This window comes from Dreissena polymorpha, chromosome 2 (genome assembly GCF_020536995.1).
Source record: "Dreissena polymorpha isolate Duluth1 chromosome 2, UMN_Dpol_1.0, whole genome shotgun sequence".
Classification (NCBI taxonomy): domain Eukaryota; kingdom Metazoa; phylum Mollusca; class Bivalvia; order Myida; family Dreissenidae; genus Dreissena; species Dreissena polymorpha.
Window position 1 is genome coordinate 115284194 of NC_068356.1, and position 17226 is coordinate 115301419.

Here is a 17226-nt window from a genome sequence, read left to right on the forward strand (position 1 = left end):
TTTGAGAGCTACATGTATGCTTGACTTATCCTGTTTTAATTAGTATGAAGATCAAATCTTGTTACATAGCACAATATATTTCACTGAACAAAGTGCTTCATACCAAATGACAAATGGATTTTCTTTAAAATTATTTAATCAGGAACTGCACCCTGTGGTTATCGGGAGTAAATAATAGATGCATGTGTTCAGACCAAAATCTTGAACAACACAAGGAAAAATAATTATAATTAGGCAGCTATTTGTAATTAGGCAGCCTATATTGACAATTTATCCTGCTAGTATAAGAAGAAAACCCAACACACAAGTACAGGTACACCTGTATCTTTTGGAGTGCACAGTACATAGAACGATGATGACTCAAAAATAATATAATAACACATATAAATGGCAAATATTGTTCATTCAAACATCAAATCTCACAGTTGAAACAGAGACAGGGAGAGCACATTGAAAATAGTCGTACAGTTGGAATTTTATCCAATCTGATTAAAGAAAAATACTTGAAACATATACACAACAGACATTTTAGAAACATAAGCACTCTCACAAAAAATATCTGCCAAATAAACACAATTATCTACATGTACACTATGACAAATAACCAGTACACCTATCTATGGGACAGACATACCATCCATGAATATATTTGCAACACTGCTTAACAAATATATATTTGATAACAATGTGAACACATGATTGGTGGACACTCAACACATCTGCAAAGATCTCAATTTGAAAACAATGTTTGAAATACAGAAGTGTTGAAGGTATCTTATAAGAAGCAAAAAAGAAGTATGTTATACAAAAAGAAAGTTGTTAAAAACAAAGTCCATTCAGATGTATTAATATTAGTCATCTGCAGAAATGCTTTGTGTGATGAATTTCAAAACTGAACCAGTTTTAGATGACAAATGTATTTGTGCCATTCAACCCCCAACCCCCGCCCTCTCCCGAGGGCCAATTCAGCATCACACATTTTCAAGACGTTATCACATGAAACAGCCACATCGCACGGATTAGACACTATGATCTCGCTGGCAGGGCTGATTTGTCAAGGTTTGCAAAGTATGGGTGCTTCAATGCCTCCTTGGCGGACAACCTCAAGGCTGGGTCATACACTAACATTTGCTGTAATGGAACATAAAAGAGGTTTCCCCACAATAACATATCAAAGTCAGTGTATAGGAACACAACCAACTTTAGTAATTCAACGTTTAAATAATACGTACTGAAGATTATGCTTGTCCATTGTTCCAAGAGTATGTATTTGTTGTGACCAATTATGTTAAGCTGTATCAAATTGCGTGATATGAAATAGCGCAAACCACAAAACCAATATCAACTTTGCAAAAAAGCGACTTGTGTAATATTCCTTTGATTATATACCGCAAACGGATTGAAGTACACTTCTACCTTATTTTAGTAACAAAGTAACAATAATGACATCAAGGCTACTCCATATTCTGATTGGCAAGACATAGAAACACAATTTATGCAACATAATTTTATTTCATCAGTCACAGCACAATGTGAAAGAAAAACATGCATTTGTTTACTCAAAACTTGATTAAATTTAATATGGGTATAATAAAAAACTACTATCATTATCAGTTATTCAAGTCTCTTATTGTTACTATTTTAGGAATTGGCATAAACGTTATTTTATAGCAACCCGACAAGGAAACGAGGTTTACATTTTAAAGGATTATAAGGTGGTGTTCATAGACCTAGTGGGATTGTGTTGCACAGGTTGGGGAAAAAATGTAACAAGTGGTAACATTCTAGCTAGGATTGATTTCTTTTTGTGTTTGAATGTTGAGGCCATTAAGTTCAGCTCTAACTAGCAATATAGATTATTTTTATAACATAATATTATGATGAAATCATTTATATATGCCAGCTAGTATTTTAAAACAGCATTTTGAAAATTGCGAGTGGCACTTAGGATTTCCAGCATCAAATGAAATGAGAACCTTGCTTCTTAATCTAACTGAATTGGCCACTTATGTAGGGGGCTCGCTTGCAAAAATTGTTCGATTATCTAAAGAATTTAATGCATCCTTCATCCCCCAATTTTGAAAACGACAGAAGGAACACAGGATATGATTTTTTTTTTTAATTGTCCAGCAAACAGTTTTAAGTTACTTGCAGTGTTTGCATTATACGAAATATCGCATTTACCTGTAGCAGATCCAGGCCTGTCTTGTCAAGCTGTTTCACACAGCTAGCCAGTTGGTTGGTCTTCCAGTTGGGGAAGGTGGGCTTGTAGTCAGGCATGCTGGTAACTCCAGGCCATACCTCCTCTGTTGGTGTGGTCAGGGTCCTGCAAACCGCATTAAATGCATGTGTGTAGAGTATCATCCAGATTAGCCTGTACAGTCAGCACAGGCTATTATCGGGGGCCAAACTTTTTTTTTGTATGAAATAAGTCTCTTCTAAACGAAAATCGAGTCAAGGTGGAAATTGTCATCCTTGATAAGTCTGTGCAACGACACTCCATTAAGCAATTATCCATTAAGCCCCGTTTTGCCAGAGCGTGGCTGGTTTTGATCATGCTTTTAATATAAATATCTTTATAAAATGAGTATATTTATTATTTTATATAATTTATACCGACTGCTTGAAGATGATTGTTATTTATTGCCTATTTTGTCAATCAATACGGAATTTCAAGATGTCTGACTTGGCTTGTTTGACACATACATTTTGAAATGTTTTAACAAGCTTTACACTAAAGTTGCTTATTTGATTATTTGTTTGCTGTATACAAATAGGGCTGGCCATCTGTGTTAAACATCAAATTTCAGTGAATTAAAAGGTCTTACTAAAATAACAACATAAATATATTGACAATCAAATGAGTATCTTTGCATAATGAGTCCTTTTGATAAAGCATTGAAAATCCAAATCTACATCTGAGTTACTTTACTTCTCATAGAATGATTTCATAACAAATGGGCACTTGAACGATGGTGTCATATGAAAAAACTAAAACAACTTTGAAAGATGATTGGTGGACACTCAACACAACACATTAAAATTAACAAATCAAGGGACAAAATTGTCACAAAACCAGGTTTTCAACTCAAATTGTGACCTTGACCTTGGAGATATCGATGTTATTCTTGCGCGCGACACATCCATCAATGATGGTGCAGGGTTTTTTTTGGCCCGATTTTATAGCCGAAATTCGGCTATGTTCCCAATCCCAAAAAGTATACTTTTTTCCCAAAATGTGGCAAAAAATTCCCAATTTCCAAAAAAAAAAATAAAAAAAAAAAATTTTTTTTTTTTTTTTTTTTTTTTAAAGATGTCTAATGTGTATTTTATCTCAATTTTAATTCAATTACATCTAACAAAGTATTATATGATTTTGTTCTTTTAATTTGAATGATTATAAAGGGTTTTATCAAATTTAGTATTTCCCTAATCAGTGGACTTTTCGTGTGGAAAAAAAGGCTAATGAATTTATTTTCCCAATTTCATGAAAATGCCGATAAAATTCCCAATTCCAAAGCCATGGGCTATCTTCCCAAAAAGTGGAAAAAAAACCCTGTGGTGAACAAACGTGCCAAATGATTATAAAATCTCACAATGTTTGACATAGTTATGGCCCGGACAAGCTCATTTATGGCCATTTTTTACCTTTGAACTCAAAGTGTGACCTTGACCTTGGAGATATTGACGTAATTCTTTCGCGCGACCAATGATGGTGAACAAATGTGCCAAATGATTTAAAAATCTCACAATGAACGACATAGTTTTGGCCTGGACAAGCTTGTTCTGCCCGCCCGCCAGCCGACATTCGCCAATCTAATAACCAGTTTTTTCCTTCGGAAAACCTGGTTAAAAACACACAAACAGCTGAAACATCAACATAAAATCACCGACTTTACCTGAATATCCGGAACAGCTGGTCGATTTCTGAGTCACCATGGAAAAGTGGTCGCTTAGTGACCATTTCTGCAAATATGCAGCCGATGCTCCACATGTCCACAGGCGTGGAGTAGCGTTGAGAGCCCAGCAGAATTTCCGGGGCTCTATACCACAAGGTCACAACCTGTTAAAGCAATATCACATTACTAGCACAAGACAAATAGCTTGCTTTGCATGTTTTATCTACTGTGCCACACAATTATTCATATGAAATGCAATGATACATGCGTTTCACTTAAACAGACATGAATTTCAAAGGAAACAATTTAAACATAGAAAGATCAGTTCTTTACAGACAAACTTTTTATGACCCCGGATAGAATGATTAGGGATACTAGTATAATGTTTTTGGCCTGTCTGTCATTGTGTGTGTGCGTGTGTGTGTGTCTGTCTGTCCTAAAACTTTAACCTTGGTCATAACTTTTGCAATATTGAAGATATCAATTTGATATTTGGCACGCATGTGTATCTCATGGAGCTGCACATTTTGAGTGGTGAAAGGTCAAGGTCATCCTTCAAGGTCAAATATATGGCTTCAAAGCCCAGTAGGGGTCATTGTGTTTCACAAACACAGCTCTTGTTTTTACTTGGTCATATATGTATTATAGAAATATGCTGGAAAGGCATCATTTTGAAACCATCAATACAGTATAAATGCTCATACAGATCAAATGGCAAGCTCACTACCTCATGAGTGTACACTCTGACTGGAATGCCGAACGCTCTGGCCAGTCCAAAGTCAGCCAGCTTGATGACCCCGTTGTTGTCTATGAGGAGATTCTGAGGCTTGAGATCACGGTGAAGGACACGGCGTTGATGGCAAAACAAAATACCCTGAGTCACCTGATACGTGTAGCTCTGAAAAACATCAGTGTTCAATAGGCTGGAGCACAAGAAATTTAACAGTGGTAAATCAGAACAATACATGGTTGCTGTTCTCATCACTTGCAAGCTCAGATAGCATTATAAGTCTGAAGTCATCTGTCCCATTGTTGAATAGTAGTTTAAAACATTGAAGATCAGTGGTTTTTTTCACCTATAGGGAAATGGTGGCGGGGTCCGTCCAAAGGGGAAAAACACGTCGTTTTTTAAGGAAAAGGGAAAATTAAAAATCTACTCTTTTATATGTAATGATATTTATTATATGAATACACATGTATGCATGAATGTAATATTCACAGCTGAATGTCTTTGTCTTTTTTCTTAAATATATATCAATGATTTTTTCAACATAAGTTTCAGACAGTTCAGCCTTCATGCACAGTCTTAGTTTGCCATTTTGAGTCTTATTTGGATTTTTTAAATCAATAAAATGGAAAAATTGATAATTTTTTATCAATTAAATGGACCAAATTGGAATGTTTTTATGAACGAATATTGACACAATATAGATACAGCAGGCCTTTCTCTGGCCATTTTGGGAAAAAAATGCAATTCATGTTAAATTAACTGATTTGGGAAAAACTAACTTAATATAACTCTTTATAATAATTCAAAATCATATTAATTATAGCTATATTCTTTATTAGTTGTTTATGAAATAAATTTGAGATATATCAGGGCTCAACATTAACCGAAAAACCAACTTGCCTCACCGGGCAACTACTTCCAAAATCTACTTTCACTGAACGTAAAGCAACTTGCCCAAACATGAAATATCACATCAACTGTAAACCTCATATTGTTTAATAAACCAAAATGAAACACCACAAAACCTTTTTTATTTTTGAACATATAACAAAATGATTACAGCAATTAAAGTCTAAATTAAATGCTCTTTGTTCTCTTTTGCACTTTTCCTAGATTATAAAATAACTTGCCCAGACCCAACTTTTACTTGCCAGGGGCAATAGGACAACCATTAATGTTGAGCCCTGTCTATTTATCATAAGACAGTTATTTAAAAAAAAAAAAAAAATTTTTTATTTTTTTTTTACTTTTGGAGGGGATTTTTTCTACAAAATGGGGGAAAAATATATACTCTTTTTTGAGGGGAATGGGGCCGAATATCGGCCCCGAAATAGACATAAAAAAACACTGAAGATATATGTTTAATTTATCATCATGACATGTGATACTCAGCAGGGCATGATTTTATGTCTTGAAAATGTACTTTCTAAGTTAAAAAATAAAATAATAAAATGTATATTATGTTATAATGTGTTCTTATTCCTGAACTAAAAATAATACACGGTATATGGTAGAATAGAACTTTCTTATGATAACCAACTACTGATCATTAAGTTGTGAATAAGATTGACTTCTGTTTACGAATATAATACTGCTGTTTTGTGTTTTTTAAATTATTATCTGTTCATTGGGACTCCTAGTTTATCAAATATCTAACTTAACTGAGAAGTATCATTAAGAGCATATTAAAATTATTGATATTCAAAAAGTTGTACCACAAAACCTGGAAAGCAACTGTTTTTTCCTGCTTACTAAAATGATTACACATTAATGATTATGACGGCTGTTACTAACTTGTTTGCTATTGGATCTTATGATATATTCTTAATTACGCAAATGTAAACTCAATCTTAAATTTACAATAGCTTTATGCAAAATATACAAGTATCTCATTGGCTTGAAAACCTCTTGATAGCTTTAAAAGAATGTGATGAAATGTCATATTTGGCTGAAAACAGCATTGAATAAGTGTACGACCACATGATAACTCTCTCATCACAACAGAGTTATAGGCTTGGCAGTTGCTACATAGATCTCAAGTTTAAACCTATTTTCTTAACTGTGATTGCGTTAATTGAAAGGCGAAAGGCTTATACCAATATTACTGAGTTAAATTCCTGCGAATAACTGTCCTTGTTTTTTTTTTTGGAAACAATTGCAACCACTGTGAGGTGGATCTCACCTTGACGAGCATCTTGTCCATGAACTGGCCTGATGGGATGGTGTCCATGTAACGCTTCAGGTCCATGGAAAGGAACTCAAACACCAGATACAGCTTGTTCTCCTGCATCAGCACATCCTCCAGGCTGCAATATATAAGGGGTATCACAAACAGCTGCATTACAAGCTGGCTATTGAGCCAAGGTCTGCACATATTAGCCCAAAACACGATGCTTTTTAAATGCACTTGTAATGTTACTTGTAAATATGTAATTAACAATTCAAACACGAAGAAAAGGGTGAAAACATGTTTTATTAGTTTGTGCTAGAGGAGGTTTCACTATTGGTACTAATGCACATTTTACGGAAATTGGAATTAATACTGAAAACATTCACCCATTATCACATTATTGTTAAATAAAAAGAAAATTCTGATAAAAATGAATGATCATGTCCCCACATGCTCTGGTACAAAGTGGGCAACATGTACACATAAATTTGCTACCCCAGACTTCCAAAATCCTAACAGACAAATCTGATTATAAAAATATGTCTTCCGAAAATTTGGGAGCTATAAGACCTAATAGGCTATGTTTGTAATAGAGTCATTAGTAGCCAAAATAGGCAATGTCTATAATAGACTACTGAAATCTTCTATTAAGCACTAAAATTTAAAATAAGGCAGATTTAAACACTTCTGAGCTATTGTTCTAAATTACAAGCATTTTGCTACTTATTCAAATTTCTTAGCATCAACATAGATAAGAAACGATGTCTGACTATGACAAGACACTCACAAAATTCACAGGCAGGATTTCAAAATGCATACATGTGTCTGACATATCAACCAATGATCTAAAAATAAAATGCATCTTACAGGCTCTTATGATATCTGATGCCAGTGATTTTTTTACCTGCGAATCCCCGAGTCCTGGATTCACAAAAATCAGCGAGGATGCAAAGTTTCAAATTATGTGAGTCCCAATGATGCATGGAGATTTTTAACAGAATTTAATTTTGAATATTGCAGAATATGTTAATAATAATAATCAGTATGCGGGTTTTCAACAGCTTTAAGTGTAAAGAAGCCAGTTTTACAAATTTCTGTAAAAGGTTACTTTAATGTTTAAAAAAATTAATTTATGGACTCGTACATTTGCAAGACTAAAAACTCCTGTCAAACAGCCCTGTTCGTACCACACAATGTTTGGATGCTGCAGCTCCTTTAGGAGGGAAATCTCCCGCACAGCTGTTGACGGGACACCTTCATCCTCACTCTCGAGACGAATCTTTTTTAAGGCAACAAATTTGTTAGTTTTCTTGTTTTTGCCTTTGTATACAACCCCATATGTACCTGAAATACACAAGACGCATTTATGCTGTGAAAAATTGACATAATAACCTTCATGCAAAAATATTCATAAGGTGAATACAAAGTCATGATGAAGCAAATCAAATAAAACTTAAGTATGAATATAATATTGAATATTTAATAATTCTTTGCACTGAAAACATTAAATGTTGAAGGAAAACAATATACATTTAAAGTGGACTGTGCTTTATTAGGAAGACATTTAATTACAAAATTGAAATACTCTGCCTTAATTACATTATTAAAATGGTAAACAAATAATTAATTAATAGGAGTACCTTCACCAATTTTCTCTATTTTTAGGTAGTCGTCCATAGTATAAAAATATCACAGATCAGATATCTGAAAAAAAAATTAAATTGCTGTAAATTCTTTTTATTACAGTTCAGATAGCTACTATTTGCTTAAAACACACCCTGAATAAATCATATCTCATGTCACAGATCTGAAAATAGGGTTTCTTTCTTTTTACGCTGTCATAATACACTGCAAACAAACACAGCTTACCATTATAATTACTTCATATAATTTTAATAAAAATAACAGCCAATGAATACAACACATTGCAAACTTAAAATGCTACAAGGATGATGGCATGTATTTTTTCTGTTTGCAGAGATAGAAATGAATGGTTGCCCATTCACACAAGACAGTTAGCTTTCTTGAAAATCTTGACACAATTTCCAGCATATTATTTTTATCTCTTTAATGTTAACCTCTCTTAATAAGCAACTGTAAATAGAATCAATTGCAATGCATCGATATATGCTGATTAAATCCTTTAAAACATATAAATAAACCACCACGGCTGAGTCAATGACCTTTAATGGGGTTCTTATACGGCTATTATGTCTCATTTAACCGCTATATTTTAATATTGCATTGCACATGACATTTTAAACATCCATATTTTTTCTTTTGTAGGTGGTTTGTATAGGGTTTATGAAATCCGCGTTAATCAACAGCAAACGTTGTTATCTTAATACATTCGGTTTTGCATGTTTGTTCATCGATAGACACCGTGTCCGAATGTTATTTTAATTCAATAATAAAATATCACCAGAGTCTTGGTTTGGCTATATTTTCGTTTGGTATAGGTAGCATACAAGGGCTAATGCTATTGATACATGCATGAGCTTCAAAGCGATGGTCAACCAGATTGCTATATAACATGAAAAAAAGAAACGTTTTAAAATTACATTGTTTTTTTTTTCTATTATTAGTACTTTATATTAATTAAAATATCACAACTGGTGTATAACATTACTTGAAAAATGCTGGTAAGTTTTCATATTTTCAGTATATTCGGTAATCAAATTTTACTGAGTATGTCTAACAGGTAATTTGGAGAGTTCTGTTGCTGTCATTATATTTTGTGAAACTATGAGGATTGCTTATATAAAGTATAAAATACAACTCTCATTGTATGAGCATGGATGGACGAGTGGTCTAAATGAGAGACTTTTTACTCCAGGACTCCAGGGGTCAGTGGTTTGAGACTGTTGAGCGTTACATTTTTTATTTTTTTTTAAAATTTAATTCTTGATTTTTAACTGGAGATTGTTAGATCCAATGTTTAAGTTTATCAATATAAAGCATTTAATGACGGTATTTTAGAACTTTTCTTTTTTTCGTGATATATAGCAATCCAGTTGACCATCCCTTTAACCCTTTACCACTTAGATATGTATTTTGACACATTTAAAGTCCTTTACAAAGTTACATTTAATTAAATACCTTTCTTACTTAATTCAAGTTTTAAAGGCTTCATTTCCAACCCCTAGTTACTGATGTGCTTCATACAGCATAAAACCTGAATAGGCTGTGAGTTACTCGCAGGCTGTTCTGGATTTATGCTGGTTGCAAGCCATTTTCATTTTGCTTCTTATGGGGTAAGTGATAATTGACATGTATTTACTTTAGTACTGCTAACTGTAATATAGCTGAATATAAGAAAAAGATTTTGTTACTATAAAATATTGTGCTATTAATCTTAAACATCTACATACTGCTATGTATACTAGTTATAAAAACATTTGCCTCTTGAAAAGATTTTTTTAATATGGGTTAGTACAGAGTATAATTATTATACAAGTTTTCACATGAACATGTAGACCTTATTTATGCAAACTACAATATACTCGCTCAGGATTCCCAGCTTTTTGTATGAACAAAATTCCCTGATTTTTACCTGATGGAAAATAAAAATTCCAGGATCATAATTTCGACCTATTTCTTGTTTTAGACACCCTCAATAAATAGTAGTTGCAGACAATAAAATGCATTATATTTATGTCATTTAAAAGCAATGGCCTGCCTTTCCTCGCAGCTGCTATATTAACAGAGAGAAAGAAGTAGGTATATACTAATACATGTAGTTCATTAAGCTAAATGTATACTACAAAGCCACCATAGCCATGCAGATGAATCGATGTGCTGTTTTAATTGTATGGACTTTTCAACAGTCGGGAAAGTCTGACAAAAAAAAATCCAAGATTTTTCCCTGATTTCAGGAACTTTTCCCAAATTCCCTTACTGGAAAAATTGAAAGTATTTTTCCAGGTTTTTTCTGATTTCCAGGTTGGCTGGGAACCCTGTCGCTATATTGTTGTCCTTAATAAGCTTTATCATAACTTGACACAATTACACATATTGAATTATACTATATATATACTAATGATAGTTATTTATTAAGCATTAAATAATACATGTATGTACTGAAGGAATCAAAAGTATTATCACTCTGTATAATCATGAACAATCTACTTTGTTAACACTGTATGCTTATTTTGTCCACTTGGGCTTTTGGCATTCCCGATGATTAGCTAATAAAGCTTGAAAGTATATTCTTTTATATACGCAGGATATATACTTAGTTCTAACCTCATTTTAAACTGAGAGGAAGGGTAAAATAATTGCTTGAATTCTGAGGCTACTGATGTTTATTTAAATAAAGGTTCGAAAATGACATGGTACGGAACGATGAAAACAATTACTGACGAGAAATTCGAGTGATAGACAAATATCAATTACAGCTTACGTGAAGAAATACCATCATATTTGGGCACTTTGACTGAATAGACAAGCTGTTATATGAAAAATCACAAATATCCGAACAAAAAATGAGAAGCCAGAGAAAATGAATGTTTCCGATACTTTTCAATAATCGTGAACATGTCTAAACACGCATGACCTGCTTACGTATGTAAGTTTATGATACAAAATACTTGAATATTTTGAAACAGACATAACCGCATATTGTTATCCACATTGAACATGTGTCACGGGCAAAAAAGAAAAACTCAAAAGCCAAGGCTTTAATTTAAAATGCAGTGTAATTTTATTTTTATTTTTTTGAAAATCTTCACAACCTGCGGTCTTTATATTTTAAATGAACTACATATAAATAAACAATCCAATAACAACACATATCAAATCATGATTAAATCAGTTAGTCATAATGATAAATCTAAAACAATAACAATGCAATACATCGAGGTCCAATGTCCCTTTTGCCGCTGGAAGGATGTTCGAATCGACCAATCGTTCTACATCTTTAACCAAGCCTCGTTTCAAAAGTAAACAAGACTATTCCATTATCATACAAGGGGTGGATCATTACCGTTTTTTTAAAAATAATATCATATAACTTGGAATTTTTGTTTATGTTACTGATCTTAAGATAAAAAAATAATTATATTATTCATTTATAAATACGTTACATTGATTTTGTTTGAAAATACCTTCTTAAAGCTGCAGACATTTATATCCATACAACTTTAACCACCCAAATTACAATGTGAGAGTCGTTGTTCAGCCGTACTTTCATGATTACTGTCCCGTACAAATCCCTTGCACGCCGGTTACAGTATACATGGGCGTAAGGGCATTCAACGAAAAGTCTGCTTATATTAATTCCGGACTGGTAGTTAAAGTTTGTCACAATTCAGGACATTTTGGTCTCTGTCCGTGTGCTCCGATCTGCGGCCCAAAACCCAATGACCAAACACAAATAAATATCTAACACAAGTTGGGAAATGCGTCTATGATTTATCCCAGTTTTCGTGAGTATCATGTAAGCTTATTCAGACACATCCCGGATCCTAACGTATAATGGATCCCAAGGTGTTATCACGGGTACTCCGGTTTGCCCTAAGCCGACAGGCACCAAAGCGAAGGTCCATACCACAACTCATCCGTGCAAATTGCAGAGTTAAATTAGAATGTTTTTCATGTGTCAGGATGCATGATTCAATTAATTAGGCAGTAAAAAAACATGGACACTCGACCGGCAACAGATGATGCAGTCTGAGACTTGTTAGGACCTCACAAATTTTGAAATACAGATAATGGTTCAGTCAAAGAACATCAGTGTATGTCTGCTAGTACAGCTCATTGGGTCATTGTCGACCTGCAATGGCTTGAAGTCACCCAGGGGTGACTAGAAGCCGATTCATGTCACCCTGGGGTGACTTCAAGCCGATTCTAGTCACCCGGTTGGCTTGAAGTCACCCCAGGGTGACATGAATCGGCTTGAAGTCACCCTAGGGTGACAAGAATCGGCTTCTTGTCACCCACGGGTGACTTCAAGCCATTTCAGGTCGACAATGACCCAATGCGCTATGCAAATATATGCAAAATAGACACTATGACTATAGAGGCACATGATCGTGACAATAACCTGTTATAACGTCCGAATGACCAGTATGACTTACAAAATCTTTGCACTTACTAACTTGTATATTGACCCAACCATTTAATGCAAAATGCTCTTATTGAACGCGTTAAGCCAATTTAGCCTCCCACTAAAGGCCCCCGTTTTATTGCCAAATATGCCACTATCCCCAAATACCTAAAGGCAGGCGGGTCCAACATAGCTATGGGAGTCAGGTCAATGCCAGTTTTCAAACACCGTTGCTTTCCCTGCCCGGCTTTCGGACACATAGCTGGGCATAGTAGCTGTAAAAATATGTATTCATATGGTCTCGGGTCGTTCACGAAATATGTATTTTGATTGGATTTTTAGGTCCCTCAATGCAGAACCAGATCTTCCAAACCATATTATGGAAGAAGAGGCATTGACGTACAAAGTGCTGGCAAAGGGCAGTAAACGAGGCGGTAAACTACTGGTGACCAGCAATGGCTATTCTATGGAGTAAAGGTAACTTACCCTTGATCGGCTGATATTCATTGTGTTAATTTCATGCAGACATCATTATACCTTTAAAACACGAAAAGCTTATATATACAAAGTTAATATTAAAAGACTTTCAGTTCTTATGATAAAAAGATGTGCGAAATAAATGTACTTTAGTTTTTTCGTCTTTTGCAGAAAGCCAACAAGAAGTCTACGTTGTGGACGTGTAGTGTTCGGTCAACAAAGATGCGATGCCATGCAACTGTCAGTCAACATGGTGACCATTTCAAACCAGGTCTACAAGATCACGCGCACCCCGCTGACTTAAGACTGGCCGTCAAAGCAGAGTTATCGGCAGTGGTAGGCCTATTATTTATTTATTTAACAAATATATCGGCAATGGTAGGCCTTTTATTTATTTAAAAAATATGTCGGCAGTGGTAGGCCTATTATTTATTTATTTAAAAAATATTTGGTATGCAATCAGAAACAAGGTGCAATTTCTCATTTTGTCACAATGTCCGAATGGTTTTATACGCTGTTTTATTTCAGCTTCGTTACATTTTTTTTATTTCAGAGCAAGCATCTGATGGAGCTTGATCCTCACCGGCGAGCCATGGAAGTAGTGACGCATGTGATGACCAATCATATCCCGGAAGAACAGCGGTTCCTGGCCCCAAAACAGAAACTGTTAAAGCGGGCTCTGAACCGTCACCGAGCCAAGAATAGGCCAGAGGAACCAACCAATTTAGACTTTGTGGTTTGTATTACAATAAAAGCCGATTTATTAACACATCAATATACTGTAATAAAATATGTTTTAAAGTACGTTGTATATAACACCTTTAACGCCCGATATATTGCCCATGAAATATACCGACCGAAGGTTTGAAAACGCTGTTAATTGTGACAACCGAATATTCAGAGAATTAAAAAAGATATCATCTCTATGATTAAAAAAAAACAAACTAATGATCATTTTATATCAAATGTATTGCCTTTAATTTCATGATTATTTATTAAGATTTCGCTGTTAATTCTTTCAGCTTGACACAGAATACCTGAAGTGTGCTGACTTTTTGCTGGCCGACATCCGAGTGGGCGACCAAAGACACATAATCTTCGCCACGGAATACCAGCGTAACCTACTTTGCCATGCTATGCGCTGGTTCATGGACGGTACCTTCAAGGCGAGTGTACACTGAATAATGCACCTAAAATTATTATAATTTGTTTCTTTATTTCAGGCTGGCACCACAAGCTGAATACTACCGTTAGATATGGTGGCTGCTCCATCTACGTTCTTGTACCAACCTTGATGACTGAAGCAGAGATCGTCGCTATCACAGTAGCTGCCGACGACCTTGATCGTGATGTCGCAACCAAATACACCAAGTTGGAGGAAAAGATACAATCCCTGTGGGACAAATACATGGGGAATGAAGTATCCACAACACATTTCTTAAAGTCAGTGTCCAGATTGTACGGACCGTCCGACAACATGACGGCAGACTTAGTTGTCGGATTGTATGGGGAGTGAAGTGGATAGTGTTATCAAATAGACGATGAAGTCTGTTACGGACATTAAATTAAGCAAAACTAAAAAAAACTGTTGTAAAATACAAAGTATATATCAACTGATTGTGTGTGTATTCTACCACATTGTATTCAATGTAATTTTGATGTGATTTGCTAAGTTGTTTTATGTTAGGTAAAATAAGATGTATGTTATATGTGTGCTTCAACACTGGATTGAACGTTTTGTTTATTAATAAATATAACATAAAATCCGTATTTCGATGTGATTTTCTCAGTTGTTTTATGTTAGATAAAATAAAATGTATGTCAAATTATTGTGTATGTATTAAATACATATATGTATATAAATAACTTTGTACTTTGTTTTATTTCAAAAGACAAAATAAACAGTAATTAAGATAATATAATACTGTATTAAACAATATTCCATTCAGCTTCTGACAAGCCTAAGATAAATCCTTTAATATCGCTATACGTATACAAATTAGGGCGAAACGACCAAAGAATTAGGGTGAAACGACCCAGGGCGAACGGGACTTAAGGCGAAACGACTCGGGGGGCGAACGGGATTTAGGGCGAAACGACCCGGATTCTATTAATATTAACAATTGTGAAGTACAAACTTCAGAGCTTGTTAAGGACCTGTATGAACCTCGGACGGGACGACAACAGTCTGGGTAGAGTTAGCAGGGACGCGACTTTGACTCGATAAGACACTGCACAAGCCTAGTGAAACGAGTGCGCGGACGAAAGTAGACAAATGAACAAAAAGTTATCGCCACACTCATGAGTTCATCACTGTCTCTACCAGGTGTATACAAATTCAATTAGGTATATACGAGTTTAACGCTGCGTCCAAGTTCCTTTAAGGTCCTCACCGCGTAAGTTTTGATCAAGCTAAAAACCCTCTCCACGGTTTGCACCACTTTCGAAAAATTCCACAACACGTCCGGTCAGGACATGGAGGCCATAATAAGGACGTGCTCTGGTGTGGTCGCACTAACAAGTACGGACAGGGTGGGGAGAAAAATGAGCTAATCAGAAAGATGCACCCTATAATAAATTTTATATTATTAGCTTTACTTTGTAATAGTGTTGTTTGTATGGTTTATTATCCACACCTCTGGACAAACAATGAATTCCTTCACAGACATTCCCCACGCATTCTAAAAAATGCACAGAAATTATTATTTGGACAACAGCAAACACAATACAGGATTCGCCAGTGATATTTTACCTGCACAACAAAACCAAGTGTAACATTTGTTTCCCGGGAGTAGGGTAGTCCTATCTGTCTTAATACATCAGTGACAACAGTTTTTTTAGTGGCTGATCATTTGTACGAAGCCATTGGGATATGTATACCTGCATTACTGGTCCGTTGAGATCGGTTTCATATTTAAATACATTATTGAGATTTTAAGAGATATGGATTGACTGTATTTGAGTCCAATAGACATTATCATCGTCTGTATTTAAGTCGAAATTCTTTAGAACACTTGGAAGTATTTTGAAATCCCGGAAGACAAATAAAGACATTTCCCTACAGAGTATGGCTCTTAACGCCTAACCGTTCCAATTGTTGCTGATTCTACATCAATTAATTCATAATCATGAGTCATGTTGAGCTTCTGAATGTTCTCCGGGTCACCAGCAACGATTATCTGAACCGCCTCAAACGGGAAGTCATGTGGGGGCCCATGAAAACTAAACGCTCGCAAGCTGTTTAATGAGTCTACAAAGACTGTGTAAACACATTAACAAGGCTTTTCTGTGGTTTTCCGATCAACACTCCTACCGAAAGTAGTATCTTTGGAAATCGAAAAGGAGCCACTTGAAGAAGATATTTCGTACACATTAATTTAATTATTTTATGTTCATTAAATAATACCAGTGAACACGTTATCCCCATATGTCATCCATGGTGTTTGTGTCCCAAAAATGGTGGTGGCTGGTTATAGCTAGTGAAAATTTCCGATAAGGAATTTTCAATATATTGGAGCCCACTGCTTTTGAACACGCTGTCTCCTAGATGTATTGAATCTTGCTACATTGTTCCTTTAGTTGCATGCCTTTATTTAATATTAGATACATGTTAAGATTTTGTTTTGCTTGATGTAGTTCAAAAACATATTTGATTTATTTTTAGTATTTATATGCGAACATCAACTTAAGAACATGTATTTATATAGAGCATTTTGCAAATTACACTATAACTGTTATAATATTATTATTAGCACATGTACTCACCAAAAAGAAATATATTAATTATAATTATATAAGTACATTGTAGTATTTCATTATAGAGGTCAGGTAGAAGTAAACATATAATGTGCGATAGTACACAATGCCAACTGGCCATTTTAGTGCATTTTACATAACGTTATTT

The 17226-nt window shown here is 34.8% G+C and overlaps 2 protein-coding genes across 4 annotated transcripts; one reads left to right on the forward strand and one right to left on the reverse strand.

Moving 5' to 3' along the window:
* Positions 1–308: 308 nt before the first annotated feature.
* On the reverse strand, positions 309–15793 carry LOC127868597 (cyclin-dependent kinase 1-like). Of its 3 annotated transcripts, none has more exons than XM_052410475.1 (8): positions 15716–15793; positions 8440–8503; positions 7987–8143; positions 6812–6935; positions 4627–4797; positions 3900–4063; positions 2185–2326; positions 309–1131 (listed from the first exon to the last, which is right to left on the reverse strand). In XM_052410475.1, the coding sequence occupies exons 2-8, from the start codon at positions 8474–8476 to the stop codon at positions 1027–1029; spliced, it is 900 nt and encodes a 299-aa protein (XP_052266435.1). In that variant the 5' UTR covers positions 8477–8503; positions 15716–15793; the 3' UTR covers positions 309–1026. The 3 variants fall into 3 exon arrangements, with proteins under 3 accessions (XP_052266435.1, XP_052266433.1, XP_052266434.1); XM_052410473.1 differs by lacking the exon at positions 15716–15793 and adding an exon at positions 11654–11749; XM_052410474.1 differs by lacking the exon at positions 15716–15793 and adding an exon at positions 11202–11333.
* Positions 13175–14892, forward strand: LOC127868599 (uncharacterized). The gene is made up of 4 exons (XM_052410476.1): positions 13175–13322; positions 13494–13658; positions 13876–14058; positions 14345–14892. The coding sequence occupies exons 2-4, from the start codon at positions 13545–13547 to the stop codon at positions 14501–14503; spliced, it is 456 nt and encodes a 151-aa protein (XP_052266436.1). The 5' UTR covers positions 13175–13322; positions 13494–13544; the 3' UTR covers positions 14504–14892.
* Positions 15794–17226: the final 1433 nt, after the last annotated feature.

Bases quoted from the DNA above. Each gene is read 5' to 3' on its own strand.
- LOC127868599 (XM_052410476.1), top strand. From the start codon at position 13,545: ATGCGATGCCATGCAACTGTCAGTCAACATGGTGACCATTTCAAACCA. The intron at 13,659-13,875 runs GTAGGCCTATTA...TTTTTATTTCAG, and splicing joins AAGCAGAGTTATCGGCAGTG to AGCAAGCATCTGATGGAGCT. The intron at 14,059-14,344 runs GTTTGTATTACA...TAATTCTTTCAG, and splicing joins CAACCAATTTAGACTTTGTG to CTTGACACAGAATACCTGAA.
- LOC127868597 (XM_052410475.1), bottom strand. From the start codon at position 8,476: ATGGACGACTACCTAAAAATAGAGAAAATTGGTGAAG. The intron at 6,936-7,986 runs GTACGAACAGGG...TATATATTGCAG, and splicing joins CAGCATCCAAACATTGTGTG to CCTGGAGGATGTGCTGATGC. The intron at 1,132-2,184 runs GTAAATGCGATA...GTTCCATTACAG, and splicing joins CAGGCCTGGATCTGCTACAG to CAAATGTTAGTGTATGACCC.